The following is a 27,986-nucleotide window of genomic DNA, read 5'->3' on the forward strand; positions in this document are numbered from 1 at the left end:
AATGTGGTCTAATTGAGAATTTTGCCAACACTGCAGGCTTCCAAGGGCCAAGCACCTACTGAACGTAATAAATGAAAGTTTCGGCACGCTGGCGTTTTGTCGTCGCTGGCTGGACCGTTTGGGAGAAAGCAAGTACCTGCTGGCACTAAAGAATCTGTGTGATCTTGGGATCGTGGATGCCTACCCACCCCTGTGTGACATCAAGGGAAGCTACACAGCGCAGTATGAACATACCATCCTCCTCAGGCCCACCTGCAAGGAGGTTGTCAGTCGGGGCCATGATTACTAGCTGAGAGAACACAAAAGGCTCAACTTTCCAACCACAGTTACTCCTGACTTGACATTGCTGGTGTAGGGAATTATACCCCTATATGGGCTTTCTTCTGTTTAGAAGCAATTACCTACATTTAAAATAATGTAGTATTTGTTTATTGGAATTGTAAGTTTATTTCCAAAAGCTAGCATTTCTCCTGGTTGAGCTGCTTCTAGTAAATGCATGCGGCTATGCCAGTCTAATTTCCACAGGACCTTTAGAATTTTTAGTGATGACTAATAGATGTCAGCTATATTAGCAATGGGAATATCTATTTACTAAATTAAGGTTTTCAATTCATCCTCAAGCATTTTTCTATCATCTACTCAATGCAGATAATTTGAAGTATCAAGACACATACCGTAATTTTCGGACTACAAGCCGCGGCTTTTTTCCCCTCATTTTGAATCCTGCGGTTTATAGTCCAGTGCGGCTTATTTGTTGATTTATTTGGGTTAATAGGTAACACTTTATTTGATGGCGGCGTCATAAGACTGCCATAAGACCATCATAATTATGACATGATTCTATCATGGGTGTTAATGAGTGCTTATGACAGATTTCATTTAGTATCATGCGGCAAATTATGTCACTAACACCATTTATTTCCAGCTCGGATCTTTTGCATCCAGTCATAAGTGATATAATTTGCCGGCTGGCACAAAATGACGTCTGTCGTAAGTATGATGATGGTCTTATGACAGTCTTATGGCACCACCGTCAAATACAGTGGTACTATATACCATAACTAGCAATTAATGAAACAACTGGAGCAGTAATTGAAGAAATAATTATCAAAGAACATAAATTTTGATTGTTATTTACATCTGTAGCGCTACAATTTTGATTGTTATTTACATCTGTAGCGCTACAATGCATGATAGGAGGCATGCTGGCGTCAGCTGGACAACAAGAGTATTGACTGCAGGTGTCAGCAGAGGTTGACGGTCTCCCCCAAGAAAACAGTGATGGCCAAATGAAGCGAGAAAAGTGAAGGCCAAATGAAGCTTCTTGAAACAATGAAGCTTTGCAGCCAATTGTTTCAAAGCTTCATGGTGGTTCATTTGGTCTTATGACAGTCTTATGATGCTGCTGTCAAATTAAGTGTTACCGGTTTATATCTTTTGGTGTAACTATCCCATACTACAGTGAAGACAGCTGCGGCTTATAGTCCAGTGCAGCTTATCTATGAACAAATGCAGTTTTCGTGTCAAATTTGGTGGGTGGCGGCTTATAGTCAGGTGCGCCTTATAGTCCAGAAATTACGGGTAATTTATTCACGATTGGAACACTTTAAAACAGTTAAAGATAATAATTGTTTTAGGCATTTTATTTTATGAATATTGATCTAGAACTGTTCATATGATATAAAATACGTGGCACACTTATACTATTATATTAGATCATGGTAGCCGCTGATTTGTGCTTGGTTTTTTTTTCATCAAATGAAGCAAAGGACATATATGGACTCATCTATTTCTTACATGCATTAAGAAACATGCAAAATATCATAGCATCAAATTGTTTGCTGTGTTTACTTTGTCCTAGACGTTCTGCAGGTGCATTTCAATTCATTAGAATGTTGGAGGAAAGTTTATTTCAAAAGAATAAAAATAGCATCCTATTTAAATCCTGCAAACACATGAATATGCTTTCACCTGCTAAATTTACCCCCAAATTTTATCATGGTGGATGGGTTTCTTATGCAAAATTTAAACTTGTTGGGATAGTAAATGTGGGGTGTATCTCAGCTGTAATTTCACTTTGTATGTGGTAAATCTAGCATATGTGTTTATTTTTCTAAATTGGGCTACTATTTTCCATAACAAAATTTATTGAGATGGACCAGCTGTTAAAATGTGGAAGGTGGAAATCATTGATCATGCAGAGAGCGTGACACAGCTTCATACCCCATAGCTGTAATAACAGGATAAGTGAATTGCTTGATTATGTCGGGTTTTAGAAAGACTCTCTCGGAAAGCATTGTCAAGAAAAAACATTGGATCAGCATGTAGCCATTCTAATCACACATTTTAATCAAATGTAACAAATGTTGACAAACATTGGTTGTCAAATTATCACAACATTTTGACATGCCAGTCCATTTTCCATCTCCCACTACTAGGTGGCAGGAGGAAACCTTCACAGCATTAGGCCACCATCAGTTCACATTGGTTTAATTTGAATTCTCTGAATACAGGGTCTTTTCATTTACAAAACAGGGATTTTTGTTTTACCGGCAACATTAAAACAACACTTGGAGAAACAAATTGACTTCACTTTCAACTTTGGCTTCGGGGCTCCAGCCGATAATAACAACCTGGCTTCTTTGGTGTCCCACGTCCGCTTTGGCTGATTTGCCACTTTGGAAAATGTTTGGCCACGTCTTACCGCAGTCTGCAGTCTCTCTGGAGCATGTGGATGATCTTGCGGCTCAGACTGGACACCCATGGTGAAACGTGACTCTTGCCGTTCACAATGAGTCTGCCATTTCTCCAGAGCTCATGGCCAGCCACCAGGTATTCAGAGCCTGGAGAATTAGCGTAGATCAGTAAGGGAGTGTTACTGCTACATGTGTGTGAAAGGTGTGTAAAAGCGTAGCCTTCATAATTATATTGAGGGGACACATGCCACAGACACTGTGCCACGCCTTCAAGTAGGGGGCCGTCCCACACTCCGCTTCAGTTATTCGCAGTCGGTCGCAGTTATTCAACACATGCAGCGATCCAACGCCGGATTTAGGTTGAAAAAGTACAAAAGCTGAACCGCATACAAACAGGAAGGATTGTCTCAAGAGTGATTTGTTCGAGGATTCAAGGTAATTATTGTATTTTTCGTTCCATGCTTGCATTTTGAAACATTGTGAAAAAAATCAATGGGAAAAATTAACTGCTACGGCATTGGCGTCATAATTCGCAATAATTACGTAAAATAAATGCTAACTACCCGTTTTTTGCTTTTAGCCAAGCATCAAGACTGTTTTACGTTCATATCTATAAAGAATTCAGGGATTTAAGCATTTATTCACAAGAATTTTCAACGTAAAAAGCTCTTTCTGGTGATAAGGCGGCGCCATGGTGGCTTAAAGACTAGCCGCACATTCGACATATTTACGTAAAATAAATGCTAACTGCCCGTTATTTTTCTTTTGCTTTTAACCAAGAATCGAGACTGTTATACGTCCATATCTATAAAGAATTCAGGGATTTAAGCATTTATTCACAAGAATTTTCATCGTAAAAAGCTCTTTGTGGTGATAAGGCGGCGCCACAGTGGCTTAAAGACTAGCAGCACATTCAACGTTTATGTAAAGTAAATGCTAACAGCCCTTTGTTTTGTTTTGTTTTTTTTGCTTCTATCCAAGAATCGAGACTGTTTTACGTCCATATCTATAAAGAATTCATGGGTTTTAAGCATTTATTCACAAGAATTTTCATCGTAAAAAGCTCTTTGTGGTGATAAGGCGGCGCCACAGTGGCTTAAAGACTAGCAGCACATTCAACGTTTATGTAACATAAATGCTAACAGCCCTTTTTTTTTTTTTTTTTTTGCTTCTATCCAAGAATCGAGACTGTTTTACGCCAATATCTTTAAAGAATCCAGGGATTTAAGCATTTATCCACCAGAATGTTCAACATAAAAAGCTCTTCGTCTGTGTTTCCACTCTGTCAGCTTTGACGGAGATAGGCCCCCTATTAATCGGCCCCGTGCCCCGTCAATGTATTATGAAGTCTATGGTAAAAGTTACGGCTGTTCAAAGGTGTGGAATTACTATGATGATTCAATCATTCATCTTCTATACTAGTGAACACCAACCAACGTGCCTGGGACCGGTACCGGTCCATGGCTCATTTGCTACCAGAGAAATAATAAATAATTTGTTAATGACCGAAATCTGGCCTGTATCTCTTGAGACATCAATATGCCTGTCTACTATATTTATTAATCCGAGTAGAGATTGTGTGCGTCGCCATCTAGTGGTTGGCCGCCATTACTGGGGTGGTTGCACACTTATAGCAGCCCAACATCAGTAATGTAAACAGTAAAGTTAGCTGGTCTTAGCTGTGTGCTGCGGGCGGTGACGTCTTTAGACAGCTTATTTACGGGGAAAAAGCCACCTGCTGAGCTAGAAGAGGAGCCTACAACCAAGTCCATTCTGCATAATATGTGGCTAGCAGCTAGCAAAAAATGCAACAAAAGCAAATGCACTCAGAGCATCATACCTCGTGGCGAACAGTATTGCCAAAGCCAAGAAAACTTCTAACAAGTGTGCCTGTGGCCAAGTATTTGCCGTCACATTTTAGGAAAGGCTGTTGTTAAAAAAGGTAGATTCAGTGTATGGTGAGATACCATTTTCCCTGCACTTAATGTTTGTTTTTAGCCCTGCCGTGTTAGTTTATATTTACTGTAATTTTCTGCCTCATATTGCTGGTGACAACAGATGAGCATTCACACAGACAAGGAAGGAACAAGAAATGGAAACAAGTGCCAGGGACCAAGCTAGACAAAACCCAGATCCTGATTTTACGTCTCTTCAGCGCTTGTATAGGCGTCATTGCACAGCACCCTTGCACTACTCCAATTCTTACATGGCTAAATGGCTCTTTGTACTTGTGTATGTACTTTATGTTATAGTGCCATGTTTGTTGTAATTGTACATACCGGAGACAAATTCCATGTCTGTTTCCAACATGGCCAATAGAGATTATTCTAATGAAAGTAGGATGACACCGTTGACAGTGCATAAAGCATAAACCAAGCATTGAGAAAAAAAATCTGTTAAACAGATTTGGGGCAGGGTCAGACGAAATGTCCGCTACTTGGAATTCTCAAGTCAATTACAGTTTTTCTCAATTGCTTTGGTACGTTTCTCAGATCAGAATTAAAATTCTCAAAACTACTTGTTAAATCCTCACAACATGTCGCACAAGTAGCAAAACAACATGGATTACCTACAAAAGCCAGTTTTCTGCGCAAAATACTTCCTCTGTCGCTCAAAATTAAATTTCTGTGTCAATGAACATGTCACTGCTGTCAGAATGATGTCTTTGTTTCATTGTCTACAGAAAAGACAGTCAAATTTTTTCGTCATGCACTCAAACAGTTACTCTGGTTGACGGTTCTGATGATGAAGATGGTGTACACATGTTTTGATGAAAATTGCAGGTTACACCTATGAGTGTGGGAGATTGATTGCAAGAGACTGGACAAGATTCAGTTTACACTTTTACTATTTTTACAACCTTTATGGACCATGTCATTGCAATACAGAAAACAAAAGACGGCACTGAATATCACAAAGAAATATAACATGCAAAATGAGAAATGTGAACATAAGACAATTGGCACAACTAAACCTCAAATGCTGTCAGGATTATTCACCCATTCTTTTTACACATCCTTACGTTCCTCTCTGTTTGGCCAAAAATTTTCATCCATGTCACAACGAATGTCCTCTCTTGCTATAAAGCGTGGAGAGAATCTTCTTGAATGCTTCAACCAGCCTCTGCATGCATCTGCTGTGATGTCACTGCATGCTGCATTCATGGCATCCTGGTGATCATACACTTGCCTTCTCCATGTGGAAAAAAAAACTTGTATGGGATTGAGGAATGGGGAGTATAGTGGTAGGAACTTCATTACCATTCTGTTGTGGGTTGCAAACCATTCCCTGATTGTGTTAGCATGGTGGAAACACATTGTCCCAAACTATTTCAAATTTTAGCAGGTCAAATAAGTTAAGTAAAATATGTAATGAAAATGCTCAGAAATAAGCACAAACATGTTGACATTCTGACAACATGTTCATACAATTTGCATGTAAAGGCTTATGCAATGAAGTAATGACTAGATGTTGTGGGTGGTGAGACTATTCAATAGAGACCCATGATAATCCATTTTTACCATCATGACAGATGCAACTGATAATGTAGGAAACAGCAGAAGATTGTACAAAATCATTTGCATGGATGCACAAAAACATCTGCAACTTGCTCAAAAGAATGAGAAACTGCTTTTTGATGTGCACTAGTGATGCAATGTTGTGAAGATTGAACAAGTCGTTTTGAGAATTGCAAGTTTGATCTGAGAAATGTAACAAAGCAATTGAGAAAAACTGTAATTGTAATGTAGCTGACCTGGATTAAGGATGGGACAAGTACATCCTCGCCTGGTCCAGGGTTCCGGGTGAAGGGTAACAATTCCTCTCTGGATCTTCACATGAGGCCTCTGGTACAAAACCTTCTTCACCTTGACTTCAACCTCAGCATGGGAGCCTTTATCGTGAGCTGACATCACCTTGCCCAGCAGTACTGGCAAGATAAAATAGGGAGAAGGAACACAGCATGGCACCAAGAGCGATTAATAAAGTGAACACCTGTTTAGATTTATGTAGTTTACTTGATTTGTACTGCATAATTTTATTAAAGCTTTTGGGTGTTTTTACATACCGTAATTTCAAGACCTAATTATTGAACTTTACATTAGTTTTGTGAAGTTGAAGATATTGCGTATATCCATCTCAGAGAACAGTACAGAGCTTGTGAGGACAAAGAGCACAATGAATGAGGCATGTGAACTTTTGGAAGTCTCTTCTAAAAGTCTTTGAGCAAAGTGATGGATGAAAGCAGAAGGCTTGTGACCGTGTTAAAGTCTCCTTGAGCCAGAGTGTGAATCCCTAATTGCTTGTGCAAAGTTGTTTGTCACACTGCAATGAAGAAGGTTTGCAATAATTTAGCTACACCTAAAACAACGTCTTCAGGGGCAGTTGTAAACCACTGACGACAACCACAAAAATAAATAGGATGACCAATTAATACTCCTCCGACAAGCAAAATTAAACATTTTGATTGTACAGCTGCTAGCATAGGTTTTGAGACTTTTCACCATTCAGTGGAATAAAAAAAAAAAAAAAGTCTTAACATTTTTGACCAAGGGTGTATTGGTATGCCTAATGTATTTGTGTGTGGATGTAATATACTAAATACTGCCACTCAAGCACTCGAACTGTGGCACATAGAGTATTGTAGGGAAAAAGTAGCATCAGTTTTAGCGTCAGCCAAATTGAATGTCATTTTCTAGAGAATAGGATTGACATTAATTCAAAATCTAGGAAATATTATTATCAAGCAAACTTTGAAACACTTCTTTTAACTGCACTCAGGCTTACCATAGTCATATTCAGCTGCACAAAAGAGTTTGTGGTTGCTCAGGGTCATTTCGACACATTTGCATTTCTCTGGAAGATAGAAAAAAAACAAAGACAATCATCAGACGGATACAATCGTACAAAAGTGAGCATATCCTTTGCAGTTAGACAACATTGAAGATATAGTACATTACTCCAATGTGAGTAATGAGTGTAAAGCTTGTCTAGTGTCTAAACCGCTAGCAACAAAAGTGAGTCCACCCCAAAGGGAAATTGTCCCAATTAGCTTATTTGCCATCCCCAAGTGTGATTGACTCTCTAGGTTCGGTGTGAATCCGGAGCAGGGATTTATTCATTTTGCTGTTGCTGGCTAATGATGAGACCATATTTAATGAATACTGTTGTTAAAACGAAGTGTACGAGACAGCATGTGGCTCACCAGAATGGTGCAGTGCAGAGAAAAACTCCTCTGGTCTGAAGTGTGAGGCATCTTCATTACTGTCCTTGTGTTGCCCTGTGGCCTGCACCTGTGAGCTGTGCCACACAAGCACAAACCAGTAAGGAGATGTGTAACCTTCTACAATGCAGCGTAAGGCTGTGACAGCAGTACTGCAAAAAGTAATAACTTACAGACTGTACATGTTAATTCTGTGTTGTAAATACATTGCTTTTACCACTTACTTTATTTCTTAATTCTTTGCTTTTTCCATAAATACAATTGTGCCTAAAAACACACATTTCCTCTGTGACCACATATGTCTCAATCTTTTCCCACTGAAATTTGTTGAAATACAGTAATCCATTGCAGTTTCACTGCAGAAGAACAGATGCTAGGTTGCTGCTGCTGCTGTGGAAGGTGCTGCGTGGAAGGTGCTGCCATGCTCACTGGGAGCAATTTAGGATCTGTGCATTGCCCAAGGACACTTTGACACTTAGCAATCAGAGTCGGGGTAAAACTTCTTACCCTTTGGTCACTAGACAACCCACTTTAACAATTGTGCCAAAGCAGTCTTAAACCCTTTCATGCACAAATTATTGAATTACGATTTTTTTTTTTTTTTTTTTTTTGGGGGGGGGGGGGTCATTTGACTCATTGGCTGCTGTTGACAGTGCTAGGATGAACGAAAGTTCAGTCACTCCTCCCAGTGTAAATGGATTGGAAGCCTATCGCTATCAGTGGCATGCAATGAGTTAAATACTGGGTGACCCCCGAAAAACAGGAACTTTTTAACAATCCAATGAAACCAAAAGTGATGGAAGAACAATATTAAATTCACTGTAATTGAAACCTTAAAACGTACCATTTAACCCCTTAATGCCTGCAACATGAAGCATTTGTCAGAGAATCCCAAAATTTAAAAAATAAGGTCCTAATGGTACTTTTTTTCAAATTTGTAGAAAAAGAAAAATCAAAATGAATATGTGTAATAAGCGCTCTAATATCTATAACCCTAGCTAAATCCAGATTTTTTTTTCTCATGGAACCTGCAGATGCATGTGTTGACTTGCATCCATCATTTAAAAAAAAAAAAATTCAATATTCAAAATTAGAGTCTCAAAATAATGAAATTCTGAGTTTATCAAATGTGATACACTAGGCTAGAAGGTGTTTTAAGAAACAGTTATGGAATTTTCATTGAAAAATGAAGGCCTTTAAATGACGACCTCCTGCATGAATGCATTCTTGAAATCTACTGTTGACTATTGAAAAAAACGCGAATTTTTGCATATTGGGAGACATGAGCAAGTGGCAGCAATGTTAGAGTGACCTTAAGCAAGTAAACAATGTGCCATTTTAGTAACCATGGTGAATTCAGGATGAAAATGAAATTCACAGTATCTCAGCTCAGATTATGAATCAATGAGAAATCTCAACAGCAGATTTCAAGAATGCATTTGTACGGGAGGACGCCATTTAAAGAAGGTTTTGTTTTTTGTTTTTTTTTTAACATGCATCGTTGTTTCTTAAATGGCATGCTTTAAGGTTTGAATTGCTGTAAATAAAATATTTTGTCCATCAATGTTGTTTGTATTTGTTATTGTTGATTCTTAAAAAGTTCAAATTTTTGGGGTCACCCTGCACTATTAAAAAGAAAAAATCAACTTTAGAGTGTTACTTGGGGCCGTCACTAGTGTGTATTCCTGTTTTTATTCATTTTGATTTAATTCATTTAGTTTTTATCAACACTGTATTCATTCATAAAGTTAATATTGTTTATATATATATATATATATATTTATATATATATATATATATATACTGGACTGTCTCAGAAAATTAGAATACACAATATTCTAATTTTCTGAGACAGTCCTGTATATTGTTCTATGTAAAGGACGTCAGCCAAGGTCGGCCCCCCACATTTTTACCACGCCAAATCTGGTCCCCTTTGCAAAAAGTTTGGACACCCCTGCTTTAAATGGTGGATTAATGTACAGGACTGTCTCAGAAAATTAGAATATTGTGTATTCTAATTTTCTGAGACAGTCCAGTATATATATATGTCAAAATTAGCGCGTTAACGCGCGGTAATTAATTTTAAAATATATAATATTTGACGCAATTAACGCACATGTCCCGATCAGAAAGTATTCTGCCTTTTGTTAAGTTTTACAGCAAGGCTTTTTTTGCTGTCCAACAGCGAACTCTTGTGGTCGCTTTGCGACATGGTTTATTATTTTCTTGCCAGTTCATTATGGCTGCACGACGTCTCGGGCTGATAATGTTGTGCTTATATGATCCTTGGACAAGATTTGTCCGTAAGTATGGTTGTTGTAAAGAATGTACATATTATGTTAGTAAGCGAAATGTTATATTTTTTGTATGAGACGCTTTTTGTTTATGTTTTGTGAACCTGTATAGCGTGCTAAGCTAACGTTGTTGCTAATGCAATGCTTGTGTACTTTTTTTTTGTAGTTTTACGACGGTCTAAAGAGGACAATGGTTTGAGGCCATTTTATTAATAAATCAGATGAAAAAGGAAGAAGTCTAATTATTTAGGCGTCGTTCACTAGCTGTCTAGCTTTGGAAAAAGTAGACGCTTCGGAGTGAGGACAGCATAGACAGATTTAAATGACAGTAGAGTGAAATGCCCACTACAGTCCTTATGTACCGTATGTTGAATGTATATATCCATCTTGTGTTTCATCTTTCCATTCCAACAATTTATTTTACAGAATATATATATAATTTACAGAAAAATATGACATATTTTATAGATGGTTTGAATTGCGATTAATTGCGATTAATTACGATTAATTAATTTTTAAGCTGTAATTAACTCGATTAAAAATTTTAATCGTTTGACAGCCCTAATATATATATAACATATATATATATATATATATATATATATATCAAAATTAACGCGTTAACGGGCGGTAATTAATTTTTTTAAATAATCACGTTAAAATATTTAACCCAAATAATGCATGCACGGAACAACCAACTCAAGCATTGCCGCGAACAGACTACAATGGTGCCGTTTGAAGTATATTGAGAGCGAAGGCCAGAGACAAGCAAGTGGAGTCGACGCAGGTGTTACCGGCACCCGCCAAGGGGGCCGCTGTTATTTTCAATGTGACCGGCATTGTCAGATTGAGCAATGAGGAAGAAAGTGGTCGAGCGAGAGAGGGAGCGAGAGAGTAGAGAAAGTGCGCAGTTAGCACAGGCCCGAGTGCTGCGTTCCCCACATGCTTTTGTTTTGTTAATAAAAGTATTCACAAAAAGCCACCTAACGCCTCTCGGTGTTTATATGTTCGCCGTCGTTTTCCTCAGGCGGTAATTGGGCGGATCGAGCCATCTGACGACAATGAGCCAACGTGATTCACCGGTCCAAAGGGGTCCATAGCACTACCAATTTCCTAGCAGTATGAACTGGTAACGCAGACATTTATTGGAGCCGCGCTATTTAATGGGTTCCGCAGTAGCATCTCTTCCACAATTGTTATAACTATTGTGGCAAGCATCATGGGGAAGTATAACTAGAGATGACCTTTTACTGAACACCATGAATTGTACTCAACGCAGAGAAGATATATCCTTTGCAGCAACCACTGTGACTCATGGTTGCTCAAATTCCCATCATGCATTTGGGCAGTTAAGAACATTTAAATCGCTACAGTATCATTTAGTGAAAGCACAACAAAAATAATATTATCTCTCAAAAATAAAATAATGTTCACAAAAAGAAAAGCGCTCAATGCAAAGAGATCCTGCATTCCCAATCAAAATAGCTTTGCAAAATAATACGCTATTCAAACATTAAGTTTAGCTAAAAAAATACACTAGATGGCAATATTTAGTCACAATATACAAACTATCAAAATTACTATAACTTGTACTCACATTTATCTTTTATGAATTAAAAGTCTTTCTATCCGTGGATCCCTTTCACAGAAAGAATGTTAATGCCGTCTTGTGGATTTATTGTTATAATAAACAAACACAGTACTTATGTACAGTATGTTCAATGTATATATCCGTCTTATTTTTCCATTCCAACAATAATTTACTGAAAAATATGGCATATTTTAGAGATGGTTTGAATTGCGATCAATTACGATTAATTAATTTTTAAGCTGTAATTAACTCGATTAAAAATTGTAATCGTTTGACAGCCCTAATATATAGTATAGTAGATATATATACACACACACACACATTATATATATGTATATATACTGTATCCAAAATAAATAAAACACATCAATAATTATGGTATTCCTTAAATAAAATAATTTTATCATTTTTTTCAAAATGACAATAAATAGTCGCTTGCCCAGGGTTAAAGGTCTTAACTGTCAAAAAAATAAATAAATGTACCGTAATTAAAAAAAATATATCCACTTGCTCTAAAAAGGGTTAAAGGTCTTAAGTGCCAACTTTTGAAGAGCTGTCCACTGCAGTGGCCAGTGACCACTGTCCCTGAAAGGTAAATGAGGTATTCTCGCACCTTGGCCACATGAACGCAGTAGAAATCCAATAAATGGTTGTGAGGGGGAAAGCCAATACTGTATAAATATGCACGGAAATCTTTATCGTAATTCAAAACACTCGCTTCCTTTACTTAAGTAGCTTACATTTGCTACCCCTGTGTGACATTGAATCTTGGCCCTCACCCAGCAATGCAGTCACCAGTATAAGGGTCACACAGCTCCGGACAGTCACATGGCTGGCAGCCATATTGGTGAAGCCCCCAGTGTCCCACTGCGCAGCGGTCACAGCGGGGACCACCCACACCTGGTTTACATGGGCACTGACCACTGGCAGGGTCACACAGGGCCAAGCCCCCCGTGAAGACAGAGCCAACACCATGGCACGAACAGGCTGGAGAAGAGATGAAGCTGCATGTTAACACTGTATGGTTGTTGGGACAGAAAAAAAAAAAAAGTGGTGTCTTGAGTAATTTACGCTTTGCCACCATCTTGTGGCGTTGCAATGCTATTATCCTGGTACCATTAATTTATTTGTTTATTGCACAGGTTTATATCTTGAGAAAGTCAAATAAACAACAGTATATGTGGTGACAGTTTGTTAGATAATTGAAAAATGGTTTCTCTTCTCCATGAAAATGTTGCAGCGTTCCCAATGAGGCAGAGGGCAAGAATGGGAAAAATGTGATGAGTGCACCATGGGAAATTCCTTTGCTCTTTCCAACAACAGCAGTCACAGTTCCAAAACAACAACTATATTTGAATCCAGTATTTATCAAGTAGATCATTCTTGTTAGTAATACCAATGTACCAATGAGTGATCCATACTCTTTGTATCAAATGGGTCAAACGCAACAAACTTCCCAGTGACTTAAGTTCAAAAGCCCCAAAGTTAAAATAACCGAAAGCTGGGACAGTAACATGGTGGGGTGATAGCAATTTGAGTATCTATCTAACGCCTCGTCTGTAAACAAATTGCAGTTTAGCTTTCCACTTGTGGAAGTCATGACTAGCGCCATGCTTTATTTTCTAGGAATGTCCCCAATCCGATCACGTGATTGGAAATCGAGACGATCGGGCCATTTTTCAGAGGATCGGATTCGGGTGAATAGGATTGAGTTTTTCCATTGTTAAAATAAGGTGTTTTTAGTTCATAAGGCTAAAATGAAACAAAATAATCCAATAAATACTATGGAATTGCGAAAGAAACAAAATACTGTGGGATGAAAAAATATCTGAACCTTTTGGAATTTCTCACATTTATGCATAAAATCACCATCAAATATGATCTGATCTTTGTCAAAATCACACAGATGAAAAAAAACAGTGTCTGCTTTAACTAAAATCACCCAAACTATTATAAGTTTATATATTTTAATGAAAATAGTTTGCAAACTACAGAATGACAGAATGGGGAAAAATAAGTAAGTGAACCGTCACATTTAATATTTTCGCTGAACTATTGGCGTCATCTTTGGTGGACAGCCACTCTTTGGAAGAGAAGCAACAGTGCCAAACTCTCTCCATTTGTAGAAAACTTCTATGACTGTCAATCATTGAATATCCAGACTTTTAGAGATGGTTTTGTATCCTTTCCCAGCTTTACACAAATGAACAATCCTTGATCACAGATCTTCAGACAGCTCTTTTGACCGAGCCATGACGCACATCAGACAATGCTTCTCATCAAGACAATTCTTACCAGGTGTGTGTTTTATAGTGGGCAGGGTAGCTTTAAACCACTCATCAGTGATTGAGTGATTGATTGACACACCTGACTTAAATTGTTTGGTTTCAATTGCTCTTTAAGTGTCCTTCGGCAGAGGTTCACTTACTTATTTTTCCCCTTCTGTTGTTTGCATACTATTCTCATTGAAAATGAAAACCTATAAATGTTTGGGTGGTTTTAGTTAAAGAAGACACTGTTTTCATCTGTTTGATTTTCACAAGCTCATATTTGATTGTGATTTTATGCATAAATTTGAGAAATTCCAAAAGGTTCAGATACTTTTTCATACCATCGTATATAAGTTTCATACTACAGAAAAGTGGAAAAGGAAGTACTGTAACATTTTTGGAACTTTTGTTCCCCCCACCCCCCAAAAAAAGTTACCCGTATAGGATCGGTACTCTGTATCGGAGAAATATTGACGAAAATCAGGTGACTGGGACTCGGGTTCGAAAAGAGGCGAATGGGACATCCCTATTATGTTAATCACAGTAGATATGACATGACTCAAAATTGAATATAAAACCAGAAAGAAAAAAAATGGCACTGGTAGAACACATGTCCATTGGGGGGGATCATTGTGTGTTTGTATCATTAATTTTCTAAAAAAAAAAAAAAAGAAAAAGTGGAATAGTTTGGAGACCACTGGGTTATAGCCTACTGTGGTGAAGAAGAAAAAAAAGCTACTGTGGGGCTTACGTTTGCAGGAGTCCTTTGCTGTTTTTGGAAGACTGGGATCCCTAAAGAAACCCTTTTTACAGTTCTGGCAGTGTCGGCCCACCGTGTTGTGGCGGCAGTCGTCGCACACGCCTCCATTCCGCCGGCCTGATGCTAACCACAGTCCACGGTGGAAGTGACATCTCCTGGCATGGCCATTACACTTGCACTCTGCATACACAAGCAAACAATGGAGTGTTGTCCATCATTGTATATATTCATGCAAAAAGACATAATTGAACAGAACTTGCATGGAATGTGCATGGGAGGAAATTCCTAGTACATGCATATGAATGTTTTGTTATTATTCCAACTGGATTTAAGACGCTGTGTTGCCAGTCAATCTCATCTGTCGAGGGTCATGATTTTTCAAAGATTTTTCGTTACATTAAAGAACAAGCATAAACATCTATCTATATTTGAATAAAATCGCGAGAAGAATAAATCTTATATTTTCTTCTCTTTTTTTATTTGGGCTGGGTATTGTTAAGAACCCGACGAATCAATTTTGAACTCTTGTATCTTTAAGGTTTGTTTCATTATTATACCCATTTCTACTGCTTTGGCTTCAAATTGTTGTATTTAAAGTTTTTGAGCTTCTGTTTCTTTCAAACTACAGTTACTAAAAACACATTTATTGGTAAATACTTTAAACTGATTGTAAACTGAACTAGATGATGTGAATGTACTACATGCTGACTACAATAACCAAAATATCAGGAAAGAAATTCGGTATATCTTAGTATTACACCATTTCAAACAATCAACAAAGATGTTTTCTTTCCCTCACTCTGGCACTCATGTGGCATCCCACTGATGCCATTGGCTGCTCGCCAGGGTTGTTGATTATATAGCGGTGCACAGCGCTCGCAGTGGTCACCGGCTGTGTTGTGTCTGCACACACATTTGCCATGAACCTGCCAGGGAGAAACAACAAGCAAAACAATTTTATAATATTTTTACATGAGCGAACTCAAGTGAGTTGAGTGAATGAGTTTTGCCGGCAAAATCAAGTTCCAAATATTCATTGTATGATCAAAGTATTGGGTAAAATGCCTAAAGTGAAGGATCTATGTCTTTAATTGAACCATAAGTTAAGGTTAGTAGAGGTTTTATCAGCAGTTCTTTAACTTTCAGATTGCAAATTTGTAGATATGCATACATTGTATCAGTGAAGAGTTGTCTCAGCTGGCACTCTCAATGAGCTATATTGAAATCCTAAATTGTAAAATTTGCTTTATGAACATGTTTTCATCTATTCATACCTATGTTTCAATCTATTCTCTTTGCATGTTCGATTTGTTCAATCAGACTTAAGCCCCACTCTGTTGCCATGTCATTCCAATCTGCCTAGGACCTTCCCTTGTGCTGGACCACATACAGTGAAGAAAATAAGTATTTGAACACCCTGCTATTTTGCAAGTTCTCCCACCTATAAATCGGAGGGGTCTGAAATTGTCATCGTAGATGCATGTGAGAGATAGAAAGAAACATCCAGAAATCACGATGTATGATTTAAGATTTGTGTGATACAGCTGCATATAAGTATTTGAACACCTGAGAAAACAAATGTTAATATTTGGTACAGTAGCCCTTACCGGTATTTGCAATTACAGAGGCCAAACGCTTTCAGTAGTTTTTAACCAGGTTTGCACACACTGCAGGATCTTAGCCCACTCCTCCACACAGACCTACTCCAGATCAATCGGGTTTCTGGGCCGTCGCTAAGAAACACAGATTTTGAGCTCCCGCCAAAGGTTTTCTATTGGGTTTAGGTCTGGAGACCGGCTAGGCCATGGTAGAACCTTCTCATGGAGCAGCTCCTTGGTTTTCCTGGCCGTGTGCTTCGGGTCATTGTCATGTTGGAAGACCCAGCCACAACCCATGTTCAATGCTCTGACTGAGGGAAGCAGCTTGTTCCCCAAAATCTCATAATACAGGGTCCCAGTCATCCTCTTTTTAATACAATGCACTCATCCTGTCCCATGTGCAGAAAAACTCCCCAAAGCATGATGCCCCATGCTTGACAGTAGGGATGGGGTTCTTGGGATAGTGCTCATCATTCTTTTTCCTCCAAACATGGTCAGTGGAATGATGACCAAAAAGTTATTTTTTGGTTCCATCTGACAACAAAAGTTTCTGTCACAACTCCTCTATATCATCCAAATAGTCATAGGCAAACTTAAGACAGCCTTGACATGTGCTGGTTTAAGTTGGAGAACCTTCTGTGCCATGCATGATTTCAAACCATGAAGTCTTAGTGTATTACTGTCACGCCTGGGTGAGGCTTGTCACGTTTTGGTATATTGTCTCTTCCTGCTGTATTTTGAAGCCTCACCTTCTGTTTCCACCATTCACCTTTCCTGCTGTCTCACCTGTCTCTGATTATGATTACCTATTGTTCCCACCTGTGCCCCATTACTCATGTGCTTAAATTATTTGTCACCCCCTAGTCTCATGCCAAAGTGTCTTTGCCCTTTGTTGTCACTACAGCCAGTATTCATAGTCCAATATATTTCTACTTTGTAAGTTTATTCGTAGTATTCTACCACAGCTTGTTGTTATTTTATGCCTTGTGCCAAGTCCTTTGTTATAGTGTCCTACTCCAGTGCATTTTGCCTGGCTCTCTTGTTTCCCGTTTGTATCATTTTATTTCATAGCTCGTTATTTCCTCCCTCTGGAGCGCCCTTAGTTTGTTCCACTTCTGTTTGTTTGTATTCAATAAAGACTGAATTCTGCACGTGAGTCTGCTTCATTCTGTCCTAGTGTGACAATTACTAACAGTAACCTTGGAAACAGTGGTTCCAGCTCTTTTCAGGTCATTGACCAACTCCTGCTGTGTAATTCTGGGCTGTTTCCTCACCTTTCTGAGGTTCATTGAGACCTCACAAGGTGATATGAGGCTCCACTCAGATTGAGATTGACCGTCATGTTTAGCTTCTTCCATTTTCTAAAGATTGCTCTAAAAGTGGACCTTTTTTTTTTTTTTTTTTTTACCAAGCTGCTTGGCAATTGCGCTGTAGCCTTTTCCAGCCTTGTGGAGGTGTACAATTTTGTCTCTGGTGTCTTTGGACAGCTCCTTGGTCTTGGCCATGTCACAAGTTTGAGTCTTACTGATCGTATGGGGTGGACAGGTGCTAACGACCTCAAACAGGAGCATCTGATTCTGGATAATACATGGAGTGGAGGTGGACTTTTAATAAGCGGACTAACAGGTCTTTCATAGTCAGAAATCTATCTGAAAGACAGGTGTTCAAATACTTATTTGCAGCTGTATCTCACAAATCGTTTTAAGAATCATGCACTGTGATTTCTGGATTTTTCCTTTTAGATTATCTCTCACAGTGGACATGCACCTACGATAAAAATTTAAGATCCCTCCATGATTTCTAAGTAGCAGAACTTATAACGCAAAATAGCAGGGTGTTCAAATACTTATTTTCTTCACTGTAACTATACGTAACTAGAAAGCATTAGCATCAGGCAGATTTCAAATGTGTTCTCATTGGACCAGAGCGCTGGCCTTTGATTACGTCAGCAGTTTCAAATCCTCAGACTGGTTGGTCTCAGCAACTCTTATGCTCTACAAAAACACTGTAGAAATCTGCACACATGAAGACATACTGTACAATGTAATGATCAGCTCTATTGTGTGTAATGTGTTATGGATCTTATATTCCTAATCCATGTTCCGGCCTTCTTGTTAAGAGTTTGCATCTTCTCCCTGTGCTTGCATGGATTTCTTTCCAAGTACTCCAGTCACCGCCAATGTCTCAAAAACATGCATGGTATGAGGTTAATTGAACACTTCAAATTGCCCTTACGTATAAATGTGAGCGTAAATGGTTTGTTGTTTCCTTTATGGGAGTATTTTCCAGCCCCAACAAAAGCCCAGACACCTAATTCCCAGCCCACCACAGCATTTCATGACACTGTCATGAAATCCACTCTCACCATGTCCACAGTCTGCTGCGGGCTACGCCGGAGGCCCTCGGTTGGCACACATTGATCAGCGTGTCCGTTGCACAGACAGCTGCCTTTAATGACCAAGTGAGAAATGGCGTAATGGTCGGTGGGCAGCAGAGCTGCTCCCGGCAGCTTGGCCTGGCAGGGACACTGTTGGCGCCGCAATAAACGAACCCTCAGGTTGGTGATAAGAAGTTGCTCCTGTGCAGTTGGGCTATAAGGGTCCACAGAGTTCCAGGTTGGCAGGGCCCGATAGATCACCTGTCAGATGTTAGAAAGGAACAATGAGTATTCAGTTACAGACAACACACATCTATTATAGGTGATGTTCCAAGCACAGGCACATATACTGTACAGTATTAAAGTGCCTATGACAGCAAAAAGCATGTTTATTTCATATTTAACCCGGTATTTTATGCTACTGAATAAAATGGACCGCTTGGATGTGTGTGGAAGCGATTGATTTATTTATTAAATTTCTTTAATCCCGCGCCATGAAAATGAGTGACTTCCTGGATTGAGGAAAGATGCAAATGTGACATCAGCCGGGTCACCATCTAAAAACACAGCCATTACAATATAGCATGCAGATGGACTGCGGATTCAGCTGATTCTACGGATTAATTCGTTATTTTCCACATCCCGCCAGCCCAATGGGCTGCAGGTGTTTGTTGCTGCACCAGGGAGAGGCATGTGAGCCTTTTGGGGTTTCAAAAAGTTCCCGTTCACTGCGGAGAATAGCCAAAACAGTCCGACAACTGTGGGACCATTGGACTGACGAGGAAGTGAGTGAACTACGTGCTTTGTATTATGTCAAATACTGGGATGATGGCACACGTTTTAATCAGGAGGAGGCTTGCATTTTGTGGATGATAATGCTCCCTGTCCACCAAGGAAAGGAGGCCACTCGGCCGACAACCGGACGCTTGTCACACACCATGGTCACTTCCACCCCCTCCATCCTCTTCGTGTGGCTTTCAATAGACCACTATCCTTGGCTTGGGCTCGGGCAGCTCCCCGCTCCGTCGGCCAGTTTGTCCACCAAGAATGCGCTATTTTCGGCGTCCATTCCCCTCTCTCCCCTCTCTGCCTGCCCGCCGGAGCCGCAGCAGAACGGTGACCTGTAACTTTCTTGCCGCCGAGGGCTGACCGATCGGTGAATACAATCAACCCTGCCGCCGTGCGTGGCATGAGTCAGAGTAGTTTTGTGTGATATTGCGTTTTCAAAAGGCGAAAATAAGACTTGGAAAAGCTGCTCGGTTCGGGTTAGCATGTCGGCTAGCTGTCATGCCTGCTGTTTTGTTTACGCTCTTTCCTCCGTCTCTGAAGCAGGGGCAGGGAAATGACAAAAGTCGGACTAACTCCGGTGGCAAAAAAAATACCGTTCGGGAGAGGAAGAAGTCGGCAGTTTTGACCATTATGCAATAATTTTTCCCTGTCGTACTGAATAAATGCATTTTTAATATTTCATATTCCATTTAGCACAAGACTGTGATTTGTCATGACCGTACCATTTATTTAGCGATTGGGGGAAAATACTTAGATGAAAAGAATATCCTGTAAAAATATTGGAGTACAGAGATTGAAACAATCATGATATTTTGCTGCTTTCTGTCGCATTTTCCTCGTTCCGAATCTTCCCCCTCAATGGGCTAAATTCTAAATCAGATAAAATCGTTACCCTGCCGACGTCATGATTCAGCTGGGGACGCTAGAGCGCTATAATGACAGGCAGGGCTAAACAACAGATTAAAATACTGTTAGGGCTCCTTGATTGCAGGCTGAAGACCAGATAGGGGGAAGCGGCGACAGCTGCGAGCCATCAAAATCAGCCGACTACAAAAGCCTGATCGTTGTTGCCGCTCGTGGTCAGACCAACTCTTTCGGCATTCACGTCCAGCACTCAGGTATTCTCGACATATATACACCTGGCTAGCCGGACCTTTGTTCTGTCCCAGGATTCCCCGTGCCTGCTACCTGACCTGTACCATTGCCTGATCTAACGTCTACGCTTGCCAGCGAGCACCCGACGTGCAAGTGCGCTGCTGCGACCCTCTGTGGACTCCTGACAGTAAACCTTGTAAATACTAACGGACTTCTCCCTTGTCTGCTTTGGGATCCAATTCCCAGCGCACCCCGACAAATACTAATTTCTCACTATCAGCGGTTTGCCAAATTGTTGTATATCGTCGAATCGTCTCAAAGTATGATTCTAATTCAAATAATAATGCTATTTAGGTTTTTTATGCTGTCACAGGCACTTTAAGGAGTAGAAATTACGGATATTTTCAAATGTACATAGTATGTAACCGTAAAAGATCAATATGCAAATACTCAAGTGAAGTACAGAATCCTGAAAAATCTAAATCTCATCACAGCTCAATTTACCCTTTCATGCATGAATTATAACTTACAGGGCACTCATTTAACTCATATACGGCGCAAGATGTCTTGTTTGAATTGGACGTCTATTGCCATCAATGGCTCTGGGAGATGAGCATTCATGGCCAGTCCACCCAGTTTAAATAAAGTGGATGCCATTCGCCGTCAATTGTATGCAATGAGTTAAATACTATGAAAAAAAATTGAGAGTGCTACTTGGGGCTGTCCCCACAGTGTATATCTGTTTTTATTAATTATATTTTTTAAATTTAGCCATTATCAGCATTGTTTTAATTCATACATGTACAGTGGGGAGAACAAGTATTTGATACACTGCCAATGGGTTTTCCCATTGGCAGTGTATCAAATACTTCTTCTCCCCGCTGTATTTATAATTATATTGAAAAAAAAAATTTTTTTTAACTCAATTCTGAATAATTTATATATATATATATATATATATACACAGTGCCTTGCAAAAGTATTCGGCCCCCTTGAATCTTGCAACCTTTCGCCACATTTCAGGCTTCAAACATAAAGATATGAAATTTAATTTTTTTGTCAAGAATCAACAACTGGGACACAATCGTGAAGTGGAACAACATTTATTGGATAATTTAAACTTTTTTAACGAATAAAAAACTGAGAAGTGGGGCGTGCAATATTATTCGGCCCCTTTACTTTCAGTGCAGCAAACTCACTCCAGAAGTTCAGTGAGGATCTCTGAATGATCCAATGTTGTCCTAAATGACCGATGATGATAAATAGAATCCACCTATGTGTAATCAAGTCTCCGTATAAATGCACCTGCTCTGTGATAGTCTCAGGGTTCTGTTTAAAGTGCAGAGAGCATTATGAAAACCAAGGAACACACCAGGCAGGTCCGAGATACTGTTGTGGAGAAGTTTAAAGCCGGATTTGGATACAAAAAGATTTCCCAAGCTTTAAACATCTCAAGGAGCTCTGTGCAAGCCATCATATTGAAATGGAAGGAGCATCAGACCACTGCAAATCTACCAAGACCCGGCCGTCCTTCCAAACTTTCTTCTCAAACAAGGAGAAAACTGATCAGAGATGCAGCCAAGAGGCCCATGATCACTCTGGATGAACTGCAGTGATCTACAGCTGAGGTGGGAGAGTCTGTCCATAGGACAACAATCAGTCGTACACTGCACAAATCTGGCCTTTATGGAAGAGTGGCAAGAAGAAAGCAATTTCTCAAAGATATCCATAAAAAGTCTCGTTTAAAGTTTGCCACAAGCCACCTGGGAGACACACCAAACATGTGGAAGAAGGTGCTCTGGTCAGATGAAACCAAAATTGAACTTTTTGGCCACAATGCAAAACGATATGTTTGGCGTGAAAGCGACACAGCTCATCACCTTGAACACACCATCCCCATTGTCAAACATGGTGGTGGCAGCATCATGGTTTGGGCCTGCTTTTCTTCAGCAGGGACAGGGAAGATGGTTAAAATTGACGGGAAGATGGATGCAGCCAAATACAGGAACATTCTGGAAGAAAACCTGTTGGTATCTGCACAAGACCTGAGACTGGGACGGAGATTTATCTTCCAACAGGACAATGATCCAAAACATAAAGCCAAATCTACAATGGAATGGTTAAAAAATAAACGTATCCAGGTGTTAGAATGGCCAAGTCAAAGTCCAGACCTGAATCCAATCGAGAATCTGTGGAAAGAGCTGAAGACTGCTGTTCACAAACACTCTCCATCCAGCCTCACTGAGCTCGCGCTGTTTTGCAAGGAAGAATGGGCAAGAATGTCAGTCTCTCGATGTGCAAAACTGATAGAAACATACCCCAAGCGACTTGCAGCTGTAATTGGAGCAACAGGTGGCGCTACAAAGTATTAACGCAAGGGGGCCGAATAATATTGCACGCCCCACTTTTCAGTTTTTTATGTTAAAAAAGTTTAAATTATCCAATAAATTTTGTTCCACTTCACGATTGTGTCCCACTTGTTGTTGATTCTTGACAAAAAATTAAAATTTTATATCTTAATGTTTGAAGCCTGAAATGTGGCGAAAGGTTGCAAGGTTCAAGGGGGCCGAATACTTTTGCAAGGCACTGTATATATATATATATATATACACACACACACACACACACACAGTGTATCACAAAAGTGAGTACACCCCTCGCATTTCTGCAGATATTTATATCTTTTCATGGGACAACACTGACAAAATGACACTTTGACACAATGAAAAGTAGTCTGCGTGCAGCCTATACTAGTATAATAGAGTTAATTTATTTTCCCCTCAAAATAAAGCCATTAACATCTAAACCCCTGGCAACAAAAGTGAGTACACCCCTTAGTAAATACGAACATTCCTAAATGTCCAAATTATGTACTGCTCGTCATTTTCCCTCCAAAATGTCATGTGACTCGTTACAGGAGTGCTGTCAGCATTGCTGCAGAGATTGAAGAGGTGGGGGGTCAGCCTGTTAGCGCTCAGACCATACGCTGCACTCTACATCAAATTAGTGTGCATGGCTGTCACCCCAGGAGGAAGCCTCTTCTAAAGACAGTACACAATAAAGCCCGCCCGTCTCATCAGACCATAGGACATGGTTCCAGTAATCCATGTGCTTTGTTGACACGTATTCATCAAACTGTTTGTGGGCTTTCTTGTGTGTGAATTGCGACATTGTTAGAATGTAGACGGAACCAAATAAATGCAAATTTGAAATTTTTTGCATTCTCGGTGAGTCACTATGTAAAAGAGGACAATAATGAGATCAAACGGGTGATGGGTGGGTTACTCGTGGTAAATGTGGACTTTTTTTAAGGTAGACTATGACAACTTTTTGAGTGTCATAATTATTTCTGATTCTCAGGGCTACACATACTTATGAACCCCAGTAAATTACAAATGAATTATTTTTAAAAATTACACCATATGATTTCTGGATTAAAAAAAAAAAAAATTCTCTATGATTGAAATTTCAGACCTCTATTTTCTCAGTGGCTGAACTTGCAAAATCACAAGGGGCGCAAATACTTTGGTCCTCAATGCATACATTGTATCAAAAAAGTGAGTACACCCCTCACGTTATAGCAGATATTTAAGTATATTTTTTCATGGAAGAACACTGACAGTCCGCCCGTCTCATCAGACCAGAGGACATGGTTCCAGTAATCCATGTGCTTTGTTGACATGTCTTCAGCAAAATGTTTACGGGCGTTCTTGTGTACCGTCTTCAGAAGAGGCTTCCTCCTGAGGTGACAGCCAAGCACACCAATTTGATGTAGAGTGCGGCGTATGGTCTGAGCATTAACAGGCTGACCCCCCACCTCTTCAATCTCTGCAGCAATGCTGACAGCACTCCTGTAACGAGTCACATGACATTTTGGAGGGAAAATGACAAGCAGTACTCAATTTGGATGCAATTTAGGAATGTCCGTAGTTTCTATGGGGTGTAATCACTTTTGTTGCCAGGGGTTTAGATATTAATGACTATATTTTGAGTTATTTAGAGGGGAAAACAAATTAACTCTATTATATAAGCTGTACACAGACTACTTTTCATTGTGTCAAATTGTCATTTTGTCAGTGTTGTCCCATGCAGAAATGCGAGGAGTGCATTTTTTTTTTTTTTTTTTTGTATATTTTGTATATGTAAGTTTTTTTAATAACCATATATTCACTTGCTCTATAAAGGGTTAAAGATCTAATGTTTCAACTTTTTTTTTAAACTGTCCACTATAGTGACCACTGTCCCTTAAAGGGTATGTCATGCCCTGGGAAAATGTTAATATTCCATCATTTATCCATAAACACATGCCTTTTGTATTCATATCATGCCACTTCGTGTAATTACACACAAGAAAATGAGAGAAATTTGGCTCGATTGTCAAGCTAAAACGACCGGCGCCCGAGATCTGGCAGATTGTGTGCGTGACGTCACGACAAGTGAAGAGAGTGCCACCGGCCACTAGGGGGGCAGCGCCTGTCTGCATCAATATAATTCCTTCTAGTGAGGGGAGAATTAGGGGTGTTTTGAGCTGTTTATGCTGATGCATTGTGTTCGTCCTGCACATATTCCAGATTCCCTCATGAAGAAACACCCCTCGTTGTCAATAAAAGAGAATTCAGAATTGACAGTGAGGGGTGTTTCTTCAACAAGAAAAAGGCTCAGTGCTTTAATACTGAATGGCGGCGATGATGGCAGACAATTTCGTTTCTAGTTTCAGCGACGAATCCGACGTAGAAGGACGTAACGAATGTTCATCTAATGGTGACGAGGAGAGTTACGAAGCTTTAATCGGTGTTTTAGGTTACCAATTTGAGCCCAAACGAACGCCAATGCAGCGTAATTAAACGGTCATTGAGGGGAGCAATGACACTGATGAAACATCGGCAGCAGATCGTGTGGGAAACACCAATGATTTGTTTTGCATTTCTTTTTGTGAAGCTGATACACCGTGACTGCAAAATAAAGGAATGGATAGAATAATTATCATTTATTGCGCTATCATAGCTTTTCGCTCTGCCAACAGACACAAATATGAATGGGATCAGAGGATTTGTTCTATATATTTTACGAACGATAATTTATACATGTGTCCAGTCCTGTATCCAATGCGTGACTTTTTTTTTTTATTATAAAAGAGTACTCACTCTGGCCATTTCGAGCTTGGCTGCTCCCCTCCTTTGCTTAGCCTTAGCCTCCTTTGCCACTCATCGTCCTCTTTCATGATATCTTGGGACATTTAGGTTGCTGCGCGTGTATGGTCGGCACCGCATCTCCTTTGAGCAGCAATCTTTTAGCAAAATCCGATTTCACTTGTCCATAGTTCGAGAAGCGTTCAGGTGGAAAATGCGCACCAGAGAAAAGCGTGCCGGTGTTCTGACAAATTTTGCAACCCATCAAAAAATGCTACCATGCGGTTTTGCACATGCGCGTAATGTTAAAAATGGCCGCGAATGCGGCGATTCCAAAGTTAACACTACAAACTTTCTTTAAAGAAAGGAATATTTACTCAGGTTTGATCATGTAAAGACATGTACAAAAGTTCTCAGACACATCCTACCATGTTAGCTGCACACAGCAACTGCAACCCGCGCTCTCACTGTTAACGACTTCGCCGTGTCGTTAAGTATTAATTTACGCCATTTTCGGTGTTGCACATGTATGTTTATGATGTATCTAGTTTAGTTATCACCTTTGGATAACATTAAGAGTCCAACTGAATGTAAAAGACAGCTTTTTCAGCGCCACAAAAGCTTTGGGAGCAAAATTTTATAAGGGAGCAAAATTTGACAGAACACCTAACGTAGTCTCTCGTCGTTAAAACACAATGGCACCTGGCTCCGCCTCGACTGTCAATCACTTGTCGTGACGTCCCCGCCCCATTCGGCTGTTTCCGGAACACTTTCGGGAATGTTCGTCATTTTCGATATATTTTCGATAATTGCTCATTAATGTGATTGATTTTTTTGTTAAGTTTATCAATATTTGTTATCTTGGCACATAACCGTTCTATTGATGTCTCACACCCCCTTTGCCGCTACATACCCTTTAAAAGGGTTAAGGATGCATATTTGACTTTAATAATCGTCTATAGCAGAGAAAGTGTTAAAAGAGTGGTTTTAACTAATTGATGGTTCCACTACATATTGAGCAGCCGGGCCATTTCCAATGGATTGGACGTCCATCGCTGTCAAATGCACTGAGACATTCGATACAAAACTTGTACTTTAGGTTTTTTTTTTTTTTTTTTTTCTGCTTTCGGTCAATTGCTCACCTCTCCACCGGTGCAAGGAAACGCTCCCGAATATTTGGACGTACACGTCGTACCGCTCTCCCCGGCAAGCAACCCCTCTGAATATCCGAACGCATCTACGCAGTCTCGTGCGTAATACTTGAGGAGGCTCCATGTGCGTCCGCGGTCCTGGGAGCGCTCCAGCACCATAGCGGCGGGTCGCGGAGAGCGGAACACTACGATTAGATGCGTGAAGATGAATTCCGTCTCCAAGTCTAGACGCAGCGTCTCCTCGTCCACGCCCGCTGCCGACTGCCACCACGTAAGGGACGATGAGTCGCTCATGGCCGATGCGGGGTGCGCCTGGCCAGTGATGGATGCGTTGCACTTGCCGCATGCAGGTGGCAGCGAGCAGAACTCCCTCGGGCGGCGACTACGGGGAACTACCGCTGCATGGTTGAAGACGCAAAAGCGCTCTGAGGAATTGGCGCCGCACTCGGAGCGACTGGTCACAACTCTGCCCTTTGCCAAGTTACCCATGCGCGGGTTGCAGGCTCTTCCAATGCAGCGGCCATCTGCATTTCGATCTTTGGGTCAAGAGTTTAGAAAACAAGTGAAATGAAGAAATAAATGTCCTGGTAGTTTATTTTGATTCTGAAAGTTGCGCACTTATTAGTCAATAACAGTGCATCAAACTCACCTTTGAGGAGAGAAGATCCAAAGAGAGTGAAGAGGATTAAACTACTCCACAGCGGCATCACGAGCAACTAAATAATTTGGGATTCGAAGAAAGGAAATAAACTCTCAAACATGCTTGAATTATGGATGGCTATACATTCTTGAAGCTATTTGAAGAGTCCTTCAGAAAAACTCCAGACACCGGTGACATGTTTCCTCAAGCGTACAGTGCAGTGGACGCTCCATTGACATCAGGCAATATAAGGATGTTGGTACCGCCCTCTGCTTTTCCTTTCCCAGACCAATTGCTCAAGTAAGACCTTTAAAAAGAAACTGTTGTGTTATTTCTGGCAGATGTTCTGCACTACACATCTGTGTGGTGACGAGG

The 27,986-nt window shown here is 40.0% G+C and overlaps 2 protein-coding genes across 9 annotated transcripts in view; one reads left to right on the forward strand and one right to left on the reverse strand.

The window, feature by feature from the left end:
* The window catches only part of LOC130916085 (methionine aminopeptidase 2-like), a 49,700-nt gene extending 47,150 nt beyond the window's left edge, over positions 1-2,550 (forward strand). For 4 of the 7 annotated variants that reach the window (XM_057836486.1, XM_057836488.1, XM_057836487.1 and 1 more), the window contains one exon: positions 37-2,550. In XM_057836486.1, coding sequence (XP_057692469.1) covers positions 37-289 — 253 coding nt within the window. In that variant the 3' untranslated portion in view covers positions 290-2,550. The remainder of the gene's footprint in view (positions 1-36) is intronic. The other 3 variants (XM_057836490.1, XM_057836491.1, XM_057836492.1) reach the window with 3 other exon arrangements.
* Positions 1,712-27,949, reverse strand: LOC130916084 (netrin-4-like). Of its 2 annotated transcripts, none has more exons than XM_057836484.1 (10): positions 27,621-27,947; positions 26,963-27,507; positions 18,796-19,068; positions 15,632-15,758; positions 14,824-15,012; positions 12,582-12,789; positions 7,900-7,994; positions 7,482-7,550; positions 6,451-6,624; positions 1,712-2,843 (listed from the first exon to the last, which is right to left on the reverse strand). In XM_057836484.1, the coding sequence occupies exons 1-10, from the start codon at positions 27,676-27,678 to the stop codon at positions 2,701-2,703; spliced, it is 1,881 nt and encodes a 626-aa protein (XP_057692467.1). In that variant the 5' UTR covers positions 27,679-27,947; the 3' UTR covers positions 1,712-2,700. The 2 variants fall into 2 exon arrangements, with proteins under 2 accessions (XP_057692467.1, XP_057692468.1); XM_057836485.1 differs by lacking the exon at positions 1,712-2,843 and adding an exon at positions 5,549-5,885 and having other exon boundaries at positions 27,621-27,949.
* Positions 27,950-27,986: the final 37 nt, after the last annotated feature.

Source organism: Corythoichthys intestinalis, chromosome 5, assembly GCF_030265065.1.
Source record: "Corythoichthys intestinalis isolate RoL2023-P3 chromosome 5, ASM3026506v1, whole genome shotgun sequence".
Lineage (NCBI taxonomy): Eukaryota > Metazoa > Chordata > Actinopteri > Syngnathiformes > Syngnathidae > Corythoichthys > Corythoichthys intestinalis.

Excerpts from the sequence above, each read along its gene's own strand:
- LOC130916084 (XM_057836484.1), bottom strand. The coding sequence starts at position 27,678 with ATGCCGCTGTGGAGTAGTTTAATCCTCTTCACTCTCTTTGGATCTTCT. Across the intron at positions 7,551-7,899 it reads CTCTGCACTGCACCATTCTG|AGAAATGCAAATGTGTCGAA; the intron begins GTGAGCCACATG and ends TCTATCTTCCAG. Across the intron at positions 6,625-7,481 it reads TGCAGCTGAATATGACTATG|TACTGCTGGGCAAGGTGATG; the intron begins GTAAGCCTGAGT and ends TTATCTTGCCAG.